Source organism: Balaenoptera ricei, chromosome 14 (genome assembly GCF_028023285.1).
Source record: "Balaenoptera ricei isolate mBalRic1 chromosome 14, mBalRic1.hap2, whole genome shotgun sequence".
In the NCBI taxonomy this organism is placed as follows: Eukaryota; Metazoa; Chordata; class Mammalia; order Artiodactyla; family Balaenopteridae; genus Balaenoptera; species Balaenoptera ricei.
The window spans coordinates 8,287,485-8,306,104 of NC_082652.1; the positions used below are offsets into that span (position 1 = coordinate 8,287,485).

At 45.6% G+C, this 18,620-nt stretch overlaps 1 protein-coding gene across 9 annotated transcripts in view; it reads left to right on the forward strand.

Moving 5' to 3' along the window:
* Positions 1-18,620, forward strand: part of KDM2B (lysine demethylase 2B) — a 123,539-nt gene that overhangs the window by 54,772 nt on the left and 50,147 nt on the right. For all 9 annotated transcript variants that reach the window (XM_059895100.1, XM_059895101.1, XM_059895102.1 and 6 more), the window contains 2 exons: positions 987-1,468; positions 17,095-17,181. In XM_059895100.1, the coding sequence (XP_059751083.1) occupies positions 987-1,468; positions 17,095-17,181 (569 nt within the window). The remainder of the gene's footprint in view (positions 1-986; positions 1,469-17,094; positions 17,182-18,620) is intronic.

Consider the following 18,620-nt stretch of genomic DNA (forward strand, 5'->3'; position numbering starts at 1 on the left):
GTAGTTGTGGCTCACGGGCCCAGCTACTCCGTGGCATGTGGGATCTTCCCAGACCAGGGCTCGAACCCGTGTCCCCTGCATTAGCAGGCAGATTCTCAACCACTGCGCCACCAGGGAAGCCCCACTTCTCTCATTTGGAAATTTAGGGCCATAGAAGAAAGTTCCCGATTTCATTCCAGGCTTGAGAGGAAATGTTGAGGCAATGTTTGGGTCATTGGTGCCCATTTTTTTCTCAAATTTTCTTGCCACTGTTTCCCCCTGCCTCTCCAGTCCATCTGCCAAAGAGAAGGGGGGATGTTCGGGAGACACCTCACTTTTTTGAGTGCTAGTTGTGTGCCAAGAACTGTGCTCTGTGATGCCTTATTTAATCCTCACTACAAGCCTTCAGGGGAAGTATTCTTTGCCTATATTTTGAAACAACATTCTTGGGATATAGTTTATATATCATACAATTCACCCATTTAATGTGTACCATTCAGTGGTTTTTAGTCTATTCCCAGGGTTGTGCAAACATCAGAACAGTCAATTTTTAGAACATTTTCATCATCCCAGAAGGAACTCTGTACCCTTGAGCTACCACCTCCTCCTCTCACCCCATGCCCATGCCCTCAGCCCTAAGCAACCACTCATCTACTTTCATTCTCTATAGATTTCCTCCTGTTCTGGACATTTCATATGAATGGAATCATATAATATGTACTCTTTTTGCCTTATTTTTACACACTGAAAGGTACAATGCCAGGTGTGTTCAGAGAGGTGAGGCAACCTGTCAGGGTACACATGGCTGGGGAAAAGCAGAGCTCTGACTGACCCCAGCCTTTCTAGAGCCTGAGGGAGGCAGAGGCCATTAGAATTGTCAAAAGAACTCGATTTGCAGGGTAAAGGGGAGGGGTAGTGCGTGGGGGTCCCGGTTACTTCCAACAGGGAGTTTGGGATGTTCATCTCAGTCTTTCTTGTGACATTCTCCCCCACTCCCCACCCCGTAGATGCCCCAAGAAAGCCCAGCATAGACGGCTTCTCATCTGATTCCTGGCTGGAGATGGAGGAGGAGTCCTGTGAGCAGCAGCCCCAGGAGGAGGAGAAGGAGGAGGAGGGGGAGGAAGAGGAGGAGGGTGCAGATAAGACGCCCAAAGCTCCCACCGATGGCCCTGCCTCGCCCACCAGCACCCCCTCCGAGGACCAGGAGGCCCCCGGGAAGAAGCCCAAAGCCCCTGCCATGCGGTTCCTCAAAAGGACTTTGTCGAATGAGTCAGAAGACAGCGTGAAGTCCGCCACAGTGCCCATAGACTACCCGAAGACGCCCACCGGCTCTCCCGCCACCGAGGTCTCTGCCAAATGGACCCACCTCACCGAGTTTGAACTGAAGGGCCTGAAAGCTCTGGTGGAGAAACTTGAATCCCTCCCGGAGAACAAGAAGTGTGTTCCTGAGGGCATCGAGGACCCCCAGGCACTCCTGGAGGGTGTGAAGGTGGGTAGGGGGTCACCCCGGGCTGGGCAGCTGAGGAGGGTCGGGCAGGTTCTGTTTAACAAGCAGGTTCCTGAAGGCAGCTCAGCTCCGGGGGGCTTGGTGCAGACTGTCCTGGGGGTACGTCCATGTGCGGAGAGGGTCCTTTGGTCTAAGCAAGCCCATCTAGGGTGTCCCAGCAGAGGCCACTGTTGAGACTTGCAGGGGTATCTCGTGGTGGAAGCTGGCTCTGCAGTTGACAATGAACTCTCTCAATGAACTCTCTCAGGACTTGTTGAAAATTGGAGGCTTCATGGGAAGTAGGCGTTACTGCCTACAGTGCACCGGTGATGCTGTTGTTGGGCCTGGGGACAGACTCCTCCATCCTGGTCAGGAGGACTTGCTGCTCTGGGCTGGCTTCCCCCGGAGCATGCTTCTGTTTCATGTGAGCAGGTTGTACATCCTGATTGTCTTCTAGGTGGCCAGTTAAGGGCCACCTGGCCACCCAGGATTCAGAGGTCTCCAAGTAGAGCCTAATTATTGAGCAAACTCATTGAGCACCAGCTGTGTTGGCCATGGGGGAATGGGAAGCAGGCAGATAAAGAAATCAGGAGGGAATTCCCTGGTGATCCAGTGGTTAGGAATCGGTGCTTTCACTGCTGTGGCCTGGGTTCAATTCCTGGTTGAGAACTAAGATCCTGCAAGCCGTGCAGTGCGGCCAAAAACAAACAAACAAAAAAGAAATTAGGAGACAGGGAATTGAGTGCCACAGTGTGTACCCAGGGCATGGGAGTGGTGTGAGGGGACACTTATTGGCCACACCAGGGGTCAGGGCTCTGGGACAGTTATGCAGTGGGAATTTGAGTTGGGCCTTAGAGACTGCGTAGGAGTCCTCCAGATGGGGAAGGCTGTTCTAGGCAGAGTGCAAACGTGCAATGTATTTAAGAAACAGGAAATACATTGGGAGGCCTTGTCTTGTGGTAATCATAACATTTGTTGAAAGCTTACCACCTGCCGGGTACCAGTGCTAGGGAAGTGGTAGGTACCCGTATTATCTGCACTTAACCGATGATGAAGTAGACTCAGGGAGGTTAAGGGACATGCCTGAGGTGACAGAGCAGGTAGATAGTAGGGCTGGGATGAAGCCTCCAGAGTGCCTGTGTGGATATCACTACTTGGAACTGCCTCCTGTCTCAGCATTGGTAAGGCTTTTTGATGTGAGGCCTCAGAGACATTTGGGCTTCCTTCTCCAATGTCTGATTCTCAAGTGAATCCAGCTGCCCGCTGCGGTTGGAAACTGAATTTGTCTCTTCTTTGATGGCTGCAGACTCAACCGAGGACTTGTTAATTAGTTCATTTGTATATTTGTTTGTTTAGAAAACATTGCATCAGGCCCTGGAATCTAGAAATATTAAGACTGTTCTGCTGCCCTTGAGGTGCTCAGTGATGAGGCGCTGAACTCTTGGGGTCTAGTGGAGGGGAGACCTGGGGCCCAATCAGGTAGCTTAACAGGTACCACCAGCAGAGGGAACTGGTGTACAGGATCTTTAATCCAGGTTATGTCTTACTTTATATAGCAGGTGTACCCCCTACAGGTGCCACAAAATTAAAATCTTATAACTCTGGGAAATTGCCAGGTAAAAGAACTCTGTGGTGAATGTCCCGACAAAACAAATCTTTACTTTCAAATAGGTCTTTTTCATTGACTGTTTTGGAGGTTGCTGACCTCTCTTGAGAGTTTTGTGAAAATACGCTTATACACACAAAATTTTGTGTGCAGTATCAGGGGGTCTTGGACTCCTGAGCCTATTCCTGGACCTCAGAATAAGAACCTCTTATCTTGTGGAATGGAGTTTTTGGGTTTCCTAAAGGAAATATTGGGTTTCCTAAAGGAAACCTTAGACTTCTGTCATGTGGCTACTTTTTTCTTCTAAGATCCTATAAAGTGAAAGCAAGCTATTTTTCATCAATAATAAAATCACTAATAGCATTAAGGTTCCAAAATGTTGTAAATGAGTTAAAAAAAACCCCACATTCATCTGAAGAGGAAATGTTGTTCTGTGCTTGTGAAGAGCCTTTTTTACTTTGTTATGTTTATGTGCAGTGTTCCTGGTTGGTCAGATTTCTTTCTAGGGGTAGGACTCAGACCCTTGTATCCCTCACCTGTACCCACCTGATCGACCTCTGAGACTGGATTCAGCCTAGGCTCCGTGATGGTGTGAAGGAGGCCTGGGGTAGGGGCTTAGACAAATTTCAAGGATCCCAGTTTCCATCCTCCCCAACCGCCACCATGGGGTTCAGTGGCAGCTCATGATAATATGTGGTAATGAATCTCAATTACTGTCTGTTGTTGTAGATCTTTTTCATATATAAACTCATTTAAACCTCCTAGCAATCCTCTGTGGTACTTTTGTTACCCCCATTTTACAGATGAGAAAATTGAGGTACAGATAGGTTAAGTAACTTGCCCAAGGCCACACATACTGCTCGATGGGGGAGTCCATGCGCTCACACACTAGACTATGCTTTTTTGGCCGCTATAGAGAAAGTGATTTTCTCTCTTCTCAGAGGCGACTCTGAATTTAGGGGGAAGGTAATAAGGTGACTGTTTGGACTTCCTTTACAGAACAAGCAACAGATTTGTTTGGTCCTGGGACAAAAGTTGTAAATTGGCAGTCCCAGGGCCAAATCCAGCCTCTAGGCATTGCATTTGGCCTGTATAGTGTTGAACATATTTTTGTAATTACTTGCTAACATTAAAAAATCAGGAGACTAAATTAAAGTCAAGAAAGTTATATAAAATATCCTGGCTATCCTGGCTCATGTTCCTGACTGGCTACAAGCAGCAGGAAGTGAGTAGCAGGTGATCTCATACACCCCAGTCCCCACCACTCCCTACTGTCTCCCTAATGTCTACTTACCATTTGGCTCACACATCTCTTTTTAGTATAATCTAACCATTTAGCTTACTTATTGAACTTACCTGTCTCCAGAGATAGTTATGGTCTTGAGCCTTGTCTGAGGAGGTCCTTTTTCAGGCTAAAGAGCTTATAAGCTGGGTGGACAGGTCTCCTTAGAGCCCCAGGAAAATTGGAGCCTCTGCTAGCATCTCTGAATGCTGTGTGGCCTGTATGGGGGAAGTGGACCACTCGTCTTTTCCAGAGTAGGTAGATAGAGCTACTTCCTTGCTCTCTGGCCAGGCCATTAGCCCCAGTCCCTCCCAGTCCCTGGAGACCCAGAGGAGATTTTGAACCCAAGACTGGCCTCTAGAGTGAGTGTTGTCACAGAAAGCGAGCAGCTTCTTCCTGGCTGCACGCTTAGGTCCCTTTGTTCACTCTTCTCAGATGTTGGGGTTTCTTTTACACTGGCTGAGAACTAAAAGTCAGCTCAGGAATGTGGGTCCAAGACAGAATTCTTAGCTGATGCCCACTGCCTCCACTACCATTGAGTGATTTGTGTTTCTCACCAGTCGTGGTTCACCCTTGACGGTTGATCAGTTATGATCTTTGGCTTGTGTTGCAAAAAGATGATGTCTTCTTTACTTCTCTCTCTTTCTCTGGGACCTCAGAGACTGCTGCTAATGGTGGCTCATGGTAACCAGAGCCCCTGGGATTAGAGACAGTCCCCAAAATAAGTCAGTCTCCAGATGGCTAGGTTTTAGCTTTTATCAAAAACCCATTTTTTCCTTTCATTTTTAATGTATGGTGTTTTGTTTTTTTTTAAATTTTATTTATTTATTTATTTTTGGTTGCGTTGTGTCTTCATTGCTGCGTGGGCTGTCTCTAGTTGTGGCGAGCGGAGGCTACTCTTCGTTGTGGTGCACGGGCGCCTCGTTGTGGAGGCTTCTCTTTGTTGCAGAGCACGGGCTCTAGAACGCAGGCTCAGTAGTCGTGGCGCACGGGCTTAGTTGCTCCGTGGCATGTGGGATCTTCCCGGACCAGGGCTCGAACCTGTGTCCCCTGCATTGGCAGGCGGATTCTTAACCACTGTACCACCAGGGAAGTCCCTATGTTTTTTAATTGTGGTAAATTATATACAACATTTATCATATTCATTAGTTAATTAATTATAATTACCAGATCACCAGTTTAGAATCTTGAAGGAAGAAACATATACCATTTTAACCATTTTAAAGTGTACAGTTTAGTGGTATTAAGTACATTTACAATACTGTGCAACCACCACCCCTATCTAGTTCAGAACTTTTTCATCACCTGAGGCAGAACCTTGTACCCATCAGCAGTCTCCATTTCCCCCTCCCCCACAGTCTGCTTTCTGTCTTTATGGATTTACTGATTCTGGATATTTCATCTATTTAAGAGTTTTAAGTGTAGGGGGTTACCTGGTGGTCCAGTGGTTAGGATTCAGGGCTTTCACTGCTGTGGCCTGCGTTCAGTCCCTGTTGGGGAACTGAGATCCTGCAAGCTGCGTGCCGTGGCCAAAAGCAAAAAAAAGAGTTTTAAGTGTAATGTTGTTAAATGATAAGTGTAAAAAAAAAAAAAAAGTAAACATTATAGGCTAGAGGATAGAAAACGTCCCCTTCCTCAATTCTCACATCCTGGAAAATAACCTTTGTTAATCACTGACTGAATGTACTTCTGGAGCTTCCCCCTCACTCCTATGTATACAAACATATATGAATTTGTTTTTAATTAGTTCATACTTGCTTTTGTCCCTTAAAGCTTGCTTTTTTGTGTCTGTTTCTGTAGTTCTAGTTTACTCCTTTTTGTGGGCAGGACTTTTGAAAGTTGAGTTTTTCCTTGCAGCCATGCTAATGAGAGTACCTCAGTGACCCTATGGTTTAAGCAAGACCAAGTGAGCTCAGTCGGACCTTGAAAACTTGACTGGAGGTGGGGGTGGGGTCTTGATTTAGATTCAAGTCAAAATGACCATCTACTTTTTTGCTTTTTGACAGGAAAGGAGATGCCAGCATCCTGTAAAAATCTAAGAAAGCCATTTCCTTCCCCATTTTTGTGAAACTCTTTGGGATTTGGCATTAAGGTGCCTTAAGTGACTCCCTTCTTTTAAGACAATTATTCTGCGGAGGGTGCAGGATACTGGCTTGTGCGTAATGGGAAAAACAAGAAATCAGGACACGAGAGATGCTTGAATTCAATTTCAGTTTCTGTTCTTAGCTATTTGCTGTGTGGCCTTGGGCAAGTCACACCACCTTTCTGTTTACATGTATGTAAATCTAAGATATTAGACTAAATGTGCTTTGTCCTTTCAGGGATCAGATTCTGTTGGTTCCTTGGCCATTCTTAAGTGCATAACTGATTGAAATCTGAGTATTCTCACTGTAAAATGGGGATAATAACAGGGACCTAGGTCACTGATTTATTTTGTGGAACAATGAGGTAATGAACACTTAGCTCTCCTAGTAAGTTCTTGGAAAAAAATTAGGTGTGCTTAGGTAACAGGCAAAGGAGAGTCAGACTGGCTTTGACCAGCTCCCCACCCTTCCCATGCTCTTTCACCACCTTTCAGCTTCCCCCATCCCTGTTTTAGGTTAACGATTACCGTCTGTATTAGTTTCCTAAAGCTGCTGTAACAAAGTACCACAAACTGGCTTAAAACAACAGAAGTTTATTGTCTCACAGTTCTGGAAGCCAGAAGTCTGAAATCAAGGCCATGCGCACTCTGAAGGCTCTGGGGGAGGATCTTTCCTTGTCTCTTCCAGTTTTTCTTGGTTGCTGGCAATCCTTGGAGCTCCTTGGCTTGTAGCTACATCCCTCCAGTCTTTGCCACAGTCTTTACATTGGCAGTCTGTGTTCTCTGTGTGTTTCTGTGTGTCTTCTCTTCTCATAAGGACGATGTCTGTGGATTAGGGCCCATCTAACCCAGTATGACCCATTTCCCAATAAGGTCACATTATGAGGTTTTAGATGAACTTGAATTTTGAGGGGCTCACTCTTCAATTCATTGCATTGCTTTTTTCCCCTTTTATCTCTTGGATTGGCAAGCATTAATCGGTGGACAAAGTAATTCCTAGTGAGATGGGAGTTGCCCTGCATGCCGTCCCTCCTAGAGGAGTCTATACTTTCAGCTAGAACTCCAGAGAGCTGAGGCTCCTGATGGGAGGGAAGGAGGGCATGAGGCCATTCGTCTAATCATTTGTAAATGACTTGAAAATAACCAGATGCATTACAAGGTTGTGAAGGCTTGGGCCTAAGTGCGCAGTGACCACCAATATAGGAAGTGGGAGGGTCTTTGTCAGATATGCTTTTGCAAGGTGATTCTGCAGCTGTCCTGGTCAATTAAGATAATGCCAGGCTCTCTTTCCTATCATTCCATGCTCTTCTGGCTGCCAGAGTGTCAGCTAGGGGTGGAAATGGTCAGCTCACTATAGACAGCCACCTTTCTTATTGCATGGAATTATGGGGCCTCACAGAATTATGGGACTGATGGAATTGTGAGGCCACATGGAATTGTGGGTCTGCATGGAATTATGGGGCTGCATGGAATTATGGGGCAACATAGGATTGTGGGTCTACATGGAATTATGGGGCTGCATGGAATTATGGGACTGCATAGAATTATGAGCCACATAGAATTGTGGGGCAGAATGGAATTAAGGGGCTGGAAGAGACAGTGAGGGGCCACTGCTTTCAGCTGTTACTTAAAAAAAAAAACCCCACTAAAAAAGAGATCAATTGTATTGTTCTTTCATCAAAACCCAAATAGGAAAGAAAATAATGCTAAATTAAGAGTACATCGTCCCAAACAGGTGTTATCTTTTAAGATCAAAGGTTGTGGAGCCAGGCTGACTCCCTTGTACCATCCATTAACCAGCTGACTGCTCTGGGGGAATGCAGTCAAATGGGGATAGTAAGAATCATGCCTCATCGAATTAGTGAGGTGACATGGGTAAAGAAAGCCTTAGCACAGGGCCTTTAAGTGCTCAGTGAGCTAGAGCTGATATTATTATTTCAGACACCGTGGAGTAAGAACAGGCCCATTTAGGGTCAAGTGTGAGAGTCTGTGAAACCCATGACTGTGAAAGGAAGGTGTGTACAGCTTTTCTCCCTTGGGGTCGTCAGGTCTGGACCCCAGAACACACCTGCTTATCTAAGTTGCCCTTTCTGGGTCTTGCTCTTTTGCAAAACAGTGAGGCGTAGAGCCCAGACCTCCAGCACTGTCAGCTTTTTAAAAATCTTCACACCCCTCCTGCTTCAGAGGAGCCAAAAGGCGGGAAGCCAGTGGGAGGGCTGCAGCCTGGCTTTCTCACACCCTGAAGATGATCCAGAGTACAGAAAACAGGGAACAACCAGATGCAGCCTGGCCAGGGGGTCAGCCCTCCAGAAGTCACCAAGGCTCTTCTACTGGGGGCTGCATGTAATATTGAGCCCTGTGTTTGGTATTTTTGCTGGGCTGTGAGTGGATAGAGGGTTGATACAGGGATGAATCCTGTCACCTAAGGAGCCAAACAAGCTACGTGTTTTTCTGAGTCTGCTGCTGGTACCACCTCAGGAGAACGAAGGAGAGCAGTGAGGGGCCAGAGATCTTGAATTCCAGACACCTGTGCAAACCCTAGACTTGAAAAATGGGTGGGTTGATCCATGCCACTTGGGGTTCCTTTTAGCCTAAAACTGACTTCTGGGTCCCTGAATCACATTTTTATCCCCACTAGTTATGCAGCTAAATCAGCTTTTAAACTGCCCTTCAAAATTAAATAAACTTAAAATTTTTTCCCTATGCTTAGAACTTGTTAAATGGATGAATTCTGCAAACAGAGGATGGGGACTGTGTATCCCAACAGGAAATACGGCGTAAGCCAAAAGGGATTGGCTAACATTTGTTGAGCATTTTCCACATGCCAAATACCTTGCATGTATTATGATGCTGGCAAGGTGGGGACTGTTATTATTCCATTTCTTAGACGGGAAACTGAGACTCAGAGAGATGTGGTGATTCGCCCAAATCATGTAGCCAGTAAGCTTTTTTAAAAAAAAAAAAATTTATTTATTTTATTATTTCTTTTGGCTGCACGGGGTCTTAGTTGCGGCATGTGGGATCTTTAGTTGCAGCATGCGAACCCTTAGTTGCAGCATGCATGCGAGATCTAGTTCCCTGACCAGGGATCGAACCCAGGTCCCCTGCATTGGGAGTGCGTAGTCTTACCCACTGGCCCACCAGGGAAATCCCGCTAATAAGCTTTTAATCATGATGCACTATGGCAAGTGTGGTCTGTTAGTTTCCTGTGACTGACATAACAAATGACCACAAACTTGGTGGACTGAAACAACAGAAATTTATTCTCTAACAGTCCCAGAGGCCAGAAGTCAGAAGTCAAGGTGTTGGCAGGGCTGTCCTCCCTTGGAAGGTTCTGGGGAGGATCCTTCCTTGCTCTTCCAGCTGCTGGTGGTTCCTGGTGTTCCTTAGCTTGTGGCTGTGTCACTCCAATCTCTGCCTCTGTCTTCCCATGGCCTTCTTCCTTATGTCTGTTTGAATCTCCCTCTCCGTTCTCTTATAAGGACACCAGTCGTTGGATTTAGGGTCCACCCTAAATCCAGGATTATTTCATCTCCAGATTCTTAACTAATTATATCTGCAAAGCCTTTTTTCCTTGAGTAAGGTCACATTCACAGGTACCAGGGATTAGGACTTGAACATAGCTTTTTTTTTTTTTCTTGGCCGCACCGTGAGGCTTGTGGGTTCTTAGTTCCCCGACCAGGGATTGACCCCGCAATGAAAGCACGGAGTCCTAACCACTGGACCGCCAGGGAATTCCCTGAACATAGCTTTTTTGTGAGACACAGTTCAACCCAGTACAGATGGGTTTTTACAGGCAGGCACAAGATGGTTGGGCTGGAATAGAGGCAGGGATCTTGGGAGATCTAAGGTGCATTGATGCCTGGTTGCAGGGGTCCTTACCTATGGCCAGGAGGGACCCCTGAGACTGCTGGGTTCCCTACAACAGCAGCCCGAGCTGCTCCATGCCATGTTACTCTCCCTCTACTGGCCTGTGGTTGGTGATTTTTTCCTGATGCCTGCTTCTGCTTTATTGTCACAGTGTTGGTATTTTTAGTCACAGTTATAGATGGAGTTTCTAATGATTAATGCCCATTCTGGGGAGCATTGGGGCCTGAATCCAGTGTTAACTAATAAAGCTCTTTGAGAGAAGTTGGCATAAGGAGGAGCTGAGGCCCAGCCCGTCCATTGTCTGTGGTTATCTTGTTAAGTCAAAAGCAGGGCAGTTTGCATCAGAAAGGGCCTGGTGGCCCCAGTCTTTCTCTTCTAGAAAGCCTGCCCTATTCTTTCCTGCTCAGAAGGGTTGTATGGTATAACCCAATGAGTGCTGGCTGTTACAGGCACCAAGGCTTCCTAGTCTCTGCTTCCAAGAGCCCCAGGGAGTGTGTGTAAATGCTAGCAGAGCCCAGGGAAGTCAGTGACAAGATTCCCTCCCTTCAGCACAATTTATTTCAAAGGCAAGTGGGCATTATTTTCAGTCACATGCAGAGCAGTGTTTGTAAACTGGTCACCCATGGCCCAGGCCAGCCCACAGATATATTTGGCTCACAGTGTTTTTTTGAAATTTTCAGTCAGTTGCCAACATTTAAAATTGGAGAGATTTTGTTATATTTTATTTTTAAGATTTTTTTTTTTTTGATGTGGACCGTTTTTAAAGTCTTTATTGAATTTGTTACAATATTGCTTCTGTTTTTTTTTATGTTTTGGTATTTTGGCTGCGTGGCACGTGGGATCTTAGCTCCCCGACCAGGGATTGAACTCGCACCCCCTGCATTGGAAGGTGAAGTCTTAACCACTGGACCACCAGGGAAGTCCTGAAATTGGAGAGGTTTTAAATAAAACTCTGGATCTTTGATTTCTTCTGAAAAACCAGAGATCTGGTAGGGTTCATTTCCACAGGAGGTTAATAAGTTGAAATTGAGAAACATTTGCCATCTTTAAACTGGGCATGTGGTCTCTAGTTTGCCATACGCTGCACTACTCTCTATCGCTCTAAGAGTCCATTTATATTTTTAACTTTCCCTGCTTGGTTTCTGGAGGCATTTGAGTTTGTCACCCCCCAGCATAGAGTTTGAGATTGGGATAAGGGGGCAGAAAATCCTGTGGAAGTCCTCTGCCCCCCCAACTGTAGGGTAAGATATATGTATATAGCTTTGGCTAAACATGGTGCATCTTCCTGAAAAGCTTTTTTCTTAATGATTGCTGTGGGGGGGGGGCAGGAAACATTATTTTTAGAAGAAGACAAACCCTGATGTATTGTGGAGGAGGGTGTGAAATTCATATGGGTTATTAAGAACCATGAAATGTCAACAAAATTTCATTCCTGTGCAGGCCCACTTTGGTCACACGAGCCTCTTCTGTGATGGGGGGGAATGTTTCAGAAAGGCTTTATAAAGGTGTTAGTGGCTGAATGGTGTTAGTTAGTCCCTCTCTCTGTTTTGCAAGGAATAGGTGGGAATAATTCACTTCTGTATTTGTGAGTCGAATGGTAAATATGAGCCCAGATTGTCTCTTGGGTGTCTTTTTTTTTTTTTTAAATTAATTAATTATTTATTTATTATTTTTGGCTGCATCGGGTCTTAGTTTCGGCATGTGGGCTCTTTGTTGTGGTGCAGGCTCTTCTCTCTTGTTGTGGCGCGTGGGTTCCAGAGCACGTGGGCTCTGTAGTTGGGCACGCAGGCTCTCTAGTTGAGGCGCGCGGGCTTAGTCACCCCGCGGCATGTGGGATCTTAGTTCCCTGACCAGGGATTGAACCTGCGCCCCCTGCACTGGAAGGCAGATTCTTTTTTTTTTTTAAATAAATTTATTTTATTTATTTATTTTTGGTTGTGTTGGGTCTTCGCTGGGCGTGGGGGCTTCCTCTAGTTGCGGCGAGCGGGGGCTATTCTTTGTTGCGGTGCGCGGGCTTCTCATTGTGGTGGCTTCTCTTGTTGCAGAGCACGGGTTCTAGGCACTTGGGCTTCAGTAGTTGTGGCACACGGGCTCAGTAGTTGTGGCTCGTGGGCTCTAGAGCGCAGGCTCAGTAGTTGTGGCACATGGGCTTAGCTGCTCCGTGGCATGTGGGATCTTCCTGGACCAGGGCTCGGACCGTGTCCCCTGCACTGGCAGACGGATTCTTAACCACTGCACCACCAGGGAAGCCCAAGGAAGGCGGATTCTTTACCACTGGACCACCTGGGAAGTCTCTTAGGTGTCTTTTTAATAGTGGGGTAGGGATCAGTTCGAGACGTTGCTAGCATGGTTTCCTGAGGCTTTATCACTCAGTGTTACTCGTTAGGTTTGTTGTCAGATGGACCAGGTCAGTGCCAGTTTTCACCCACCTCTCAGCTGTGTGACCTTGAACTGTATCACTGAACCTCTCTGAATTTTAGTTTCTGCTTTTGTGAAATGGGGAGAATCAGCCCTACCCCACAGATAGGATTATTTTAATGTCTAGAGCAAGCACTCAACAAATGTTCCTAAGAATGGTAGTAAAATCGCATCCAGCTTCATAGCCTACAATCAAGGTGTAGACGTCACTGTTCTACTCCGAGGACACACAATAGGAAGCTGTGGCTCACCCGAGGTGACACAGGTTGTAAGTTGTAGAACCTGAACCCAGATCTTCTGAGTCTAGAACTAGTGTTGTCCCAGGCATAACAGCAGAAGTTTAACTAGTGAGATAGTATGTCCCCAATCTGTACTTTCTGGAACCTCTGAATCCACTCCTTAGGGAGGGACTGCCTTGCCCCACTCCTTTCTCCCCTTTTAAAAAATTGTGGTAAGATATACATAACATAAAATGTATCATTTTAACCACTTTTAAGTGTTCAGTTCAGTGGCATTAAGTACATTTACACTGTTGTGCAACCATCACCGTCCATCTCCAGAACTTGTCCATCTTCCCAAACTAAAACTCTGTATCCAGAAAAAAATAAAATAAAGCAAACAAACAAACAAACAAGAAAACCCCCTCTATATCCATTAAATAATAACTCCCCATTTCTCCCCTCCTCCAGCCCAGCAACCACGCTTCTACTTTCCGCTTGTATGAATTTACTGCTTTAGGGACCTCATATAAGTGGAATCATATGGTACTTGTCCTTTTGTGTCAGGCTTATTCCACTGAGCATAATGTCCTCCAGGTTTATCCATGTTATAGCATGTGACAGAATTTCCTTCCTTTTTCAGGCTAAATAATATTCTATGGTATGTATATTATACATATCATTTATCCATTCATCCATCGGTGGACACCTGAGTTGTTTCTACCGTTTGGCTGGTTTTTGTTTTTCTTTTAATTTTTTTTGATGTGGACCATTTTTAACGTCTTTACTGAATTTGTTACAATATTGCTTCTGTTTTATGTTTTGGTCTTTTGGCCGTGAGGCATGTGGGATCTTAGCTCCTTGACCAGGGATTGAACCCACACCCCCTACACTGGAAGGTGAAGTCTTAACCGCTGGACCGCCAGGGAAGTGCCCTGTTTTGCTGCTGTGAACAGTGTTGATATGAACATGGCTCCCTTCCCTTTTTCAGAGATGGGCCGAATGATGCAGTCGTTAAAGAGCGCAGGTTGTGGAGTGGAGGAGTCTCCACCCCTTACTGGCTGAGTGGTCTTGGACAATTCCCTTCATCCCCTAAGCCCTGCTTTTCTCATCTGCACTTTTGAAATGATGATAGTTCATCCCACAGGGTGGTCAGGAGGATTGGGTGAGAGTGTAGATATGAAATATTTAGTACGGTACCAGCCACAAAGTAAGCACTCAGTACTTCTTACTCTCATACGTTCATTCAGCAGAACATGTGGTGCCTGCTCGCCTCCTGACGTTGACAGTTACCCCTCCCCTGGCTAGTCTCACCTACCCCGAGTGGTGACCAGGTGGGTAGAGGGCCGTGGGAATGACCCACTCAAGTGCAAGTTGTGAGAGGTACAATGTCCGCAGTGCATGTAAAAACAATAATGAAAGAACAAAGCTGATAAAAAGTTGGTTTGCTTTTTGTTATCATCAGGAACTGGCAATTCTAAACAACGTCAGTGATGAAATACTCCTCCCTCCAGGCACGATCCAGGGAGCGATCGTTGCCACTGCTGCCAGCCTTTGGTTGCCTCATACACTCCATGTGAATTCCACACCTGAGTTGCATCGTGTCTGTATACTTGTTTCCTTTCTGTTGTATTTCTTTTAAAATATGCTGCATAGGTGTTAGAAAAATTGGCAGCCTAAGAATCCTGTTTTCCTTTATTGTAGCTGTTTCTACTGTCTGATTGGCATTTTAAAACTTATTTTTTATTAATAGCCTTTATGTTTTAAAACAGTTTTATATTTTCAGAAAAATTCTGCAGATAGTACAGAGTTTCCACATAACCCCCACACTCAGTTTCCCCTGTTATTAACATCCTACGTTAATAGAGTACATTTATTACCTTTTTTATATATATATAAATTTATTTATTTATTTATTTATTTTTCGCTGCGTTGGGTCTTCGTTGCTCTGCACGGGCTTTATCTAGTTGTGGTGAGCGGGGGCTACTCTTCGTTGTGGTGCGCGGGCTTCTCATTGAGGTGGCTTCTCTTACTGCGGAGCATGGGCTCTAGAGTGCAAGCTTCAGTAGTTGTGGCACTTGGGCTCAGTAGTTGTGGCTTGTGGGCTCTAGAGCGCAGGCTCAGTAGTTGTGGCGCACGGGCTTAGTTGCTCTGTGGCATGTGGGACCTTCCCAGACCAGGGCTCGAACCCGTGTCCCCTGCATTGGCAGGCGGATTCATAACCACTGCACCATCAGGGAAGGCCCTGCATTTGTTACTTCTAATGAACCAATACTGGTACATTATTGTTAACTAAAGGCTATCATTTATTCACATTTCCTCAATTTTTACCTAATGTCCTTTCTCCCTCCTTTTGTCTGTGATAGTTTCTCAGAGTTTGCTTGTTTTTGTCTCCCTTGACAGATTTAAGGTGTACGGGTTAGGCATTTTGTAGACAGTCCCTCTTCGGGGATTTGTGGCTTTATTTATTTATTTAAGTCATTTACTGGAGACTTACTGTAGGTTAGTCATTGTGCGAGGCTGGGGATATAGCAGTGAACCAAGACATTTTATAGATAGCATTTATAAATCATTGACATTGACTCTGGGACTTGGAGAAGGTTGTACGTGCTGAGATTTGAACCCAGGCACCCCCAGAGGCCAAACCCTTGACCACGGTGCTGTTGGCCCCCTTCTGTGGGGAGAAGAAGGAGTTGTTCAGGTGGGTTTGAGGTAATAGGCACATTTAAAGAATTTTTATTTATTTATTTAAAAAATTATTTATTTTACTTTTTATTTTTACTTATTTATTTTTTGCCGCCGCACAGCTTGTGAGATCTTAGTTCCCTGACCAGGGATCGAGCCCGTGCCACCTGCAGTGGAAGTGTGGAGTCTTAACCACTGGACCGCCAGGGAAGTCCCAACATTTTGAAAAATCGGGCAACCAAATGATGATCATAAAAGTAGGAAATAAGTAGATAAGTTAGAAGTGAGTTAGATTCTTTCTGGTAAAGATTTGGGAAAGTGAGTTAAAATCATCTTCACCTACATTTATCTTCTCAGCTCTTCTGCTCTTCCTGTTAAGTGCTACTGTGCAACTTACTCTGTTCTTAAATGTCTCTGCAGGAATGTTTTGTACAATCCAAAAATTAATGGTCGAGGTAGGCCAGTAATGAATAGGCCAGTAACACATCTGTGTCCATCCCTAAACACTTTTTTATGGCATGCTACAGATGCAGCCAAAAAACCCATGTGTGACATGGTCATGGGGCAGGTAGTCTGGTGCCAGAGAGCAGGGTCCAGGGGCTCTGTCCTCCTGGTCTGGGGCGGCATCCAAGTGCTTTGAGCATTTCTGAACCTTGGTTGCCTCACCAATAAGTTAGGGATGATTCAGTGGAGTGACATCTTACACCTTGATGAGATTCTAAAGTTAGCAGCACACGAGGCCAAAATCTGGTAGAGTCAGGATTATCCTGAAAAACCTTGAAACCACCCACAAAGGAGTGAACACAAAGTGCCTGTGTGGGGGACCCTCACACAGTCTGGCAGTATGTCCATCACAGCCCATTTTTCTGCCAGCACATGGCTAGCAGACTCCAGGCTTGGTCAGACCAGATTGAGTATCTACTTGTGTTTAGGGCCCTTGATGCAAAAAACAATGCCATGTCTTTACACACCAGGATGAGAATACATACGGCTTGCTGACTGATGGAAAACCAGAGGCAGGGCTCATGGGTGAGACCTCGTGGTTGCTTTTGTTTCTCTGAGTATGTAGCCGAATTGTGTACATTAGAGGATCAGTTGGGTCACTGCCCAGCCCCCTCCCAGAGGACTTGGTAAGGATTAAATCAGGTTGGGTCCGTGAGGGTCCCTGGAGCTCTGGACAAATGTTTGGTGTCAAAAGTATGATCAGTGAGTGATACATTCATGCAAGTCGTAGGGAGGTGTGTGATTTGCTTTTAAAAATTTTTTTGGAGAAGGGGATGTTCTGTGTTTTGTGGATCCTGGGGAAGCCTGGCTGCTTGGTTTCTATTGAGTGTGTGGGTATTGGTGGAGTTGGGGGGACAGGCAGTGACTCTGCAGAGACTTCCGCTGGGTAAGGTGCAGCCTCCAGCCCCCTTCAGAGACATCCCCTCTACCCTGGGCTAATATGGCTTCTTTGTTTCACCACAGAATGTCCTGAAGGAGCACGCAGATGACGACCCCAATCTGGCCATCACTGGGGTCCCGGTAGTCACTTGGCCAAAGAAGACTCCAAAGGTAAGACACAGATCACCCACAGCTGGGAGACCATAAATCCACTGCTTTTTCACATCTCCTGTAAGATGAATGTTGGCAGCCTTTCAGGGGGAATTCCTGGGAGAGGGCACCCCAGTTAAGATGAATGGTGTTGGTGAGTTGTTCATTGCAACTTTTTTATTTTAAAAGGGATCATGTTCCCTAGCTGTGGAAACTGCAGGCACTGCCCCCTGGTGGTCACTCAGAAAACTGGGGAAGTGATGCCTCACCTTTCTTCCTTTCCTCCCCTCTCTCCTTTCTTCTATATTTCCTTCCTTCCCTTGACCTCTAGCTGCATTGTGGGCTGTTTTCTCCTCTTTTGAAAGTAGTTTTTTTCTCTTTCTAAATGGGTTGATGCTGGGGAATTCCCTGGCTGCCCAGTGGTTAGGACTTTGCGCTTCCAATGCAGGGGGCACGGGTTCGATCCTTGGTAGGGGAACTAAGATCCCACATGCCTTGCAGTGTGGCCAAAAAAAAAAGGGTTGGTGCTCACCATGAAAAATTTGATCAAACAGGAAAGGACAAAGATGCTGGGAAGAATAGTAGTGACGTCACTGAGAACTTACCAGGGGCAGGTTGCCTTGCCTAGTCCTCTGTATCCCCTGTCTTATTTAGACTCCAGCAATCCTGTGGGATAGACACTTGTGATTTGTTTTACAGATGAGGAAACTGAGGCTTAAAAAGACGAAGTTACTTGTTAGGTTACTTGGCAGAGCCGAGGATGCAAAGATCAGTCTGACAGCAGAGACCAAACTTTCAACCAGTGCCCTACCTCAGCTGCACCACTTTCTTGAGCAAGTTATATAAGCTCCCAGAACCTTACTTGCCTCATTTGTAAAAAGGGGTTATACCAGTACCTACTTCAAATGGTCATTGTGAGGACTAAACAAGATAATGCATGCAGAGTCCGTAGGACAAGGGCTGATTGATGGTAAGTGCTCTAAATGTCAGTTGTAACCTAAGCAGCCTTCCTGTTGATGGGTATTTTGCTAATTTCTGATTTTTTTTACTGTTATAAAGAACACTGAGAGGAACTTTTTAGATCTCTACTGTCCAAAAGGGTAGCCACTAGTCATATGTGGCTATTGAGCACTTGAAATAAGGCAAGCCCAAATTGACAGGTACTGTCAGTATAATATACACAATAGATTTCAAAGACTTAGTACAAAAAAGAACAGTGCATAATACCAATTTAATTTATTTTTTGTATTGATTGCCTGTTGAAATTAAGGTTGCCAGATTTTGAAAAGGAAGCCCATTTAAATTTGAATTTCAGGGCTTCCCTGGTGGCGCAGTGGTTAAGAATCCACCTGCCAATGCAGGGGACACAGGTTTGAGCCCTGGTCCGGGAAGATCCCACATGCTGTGGAGCAACTAAGCCCGTGCACCACAACTACTGAGCCTGCGCTCTAGGGCCCGCG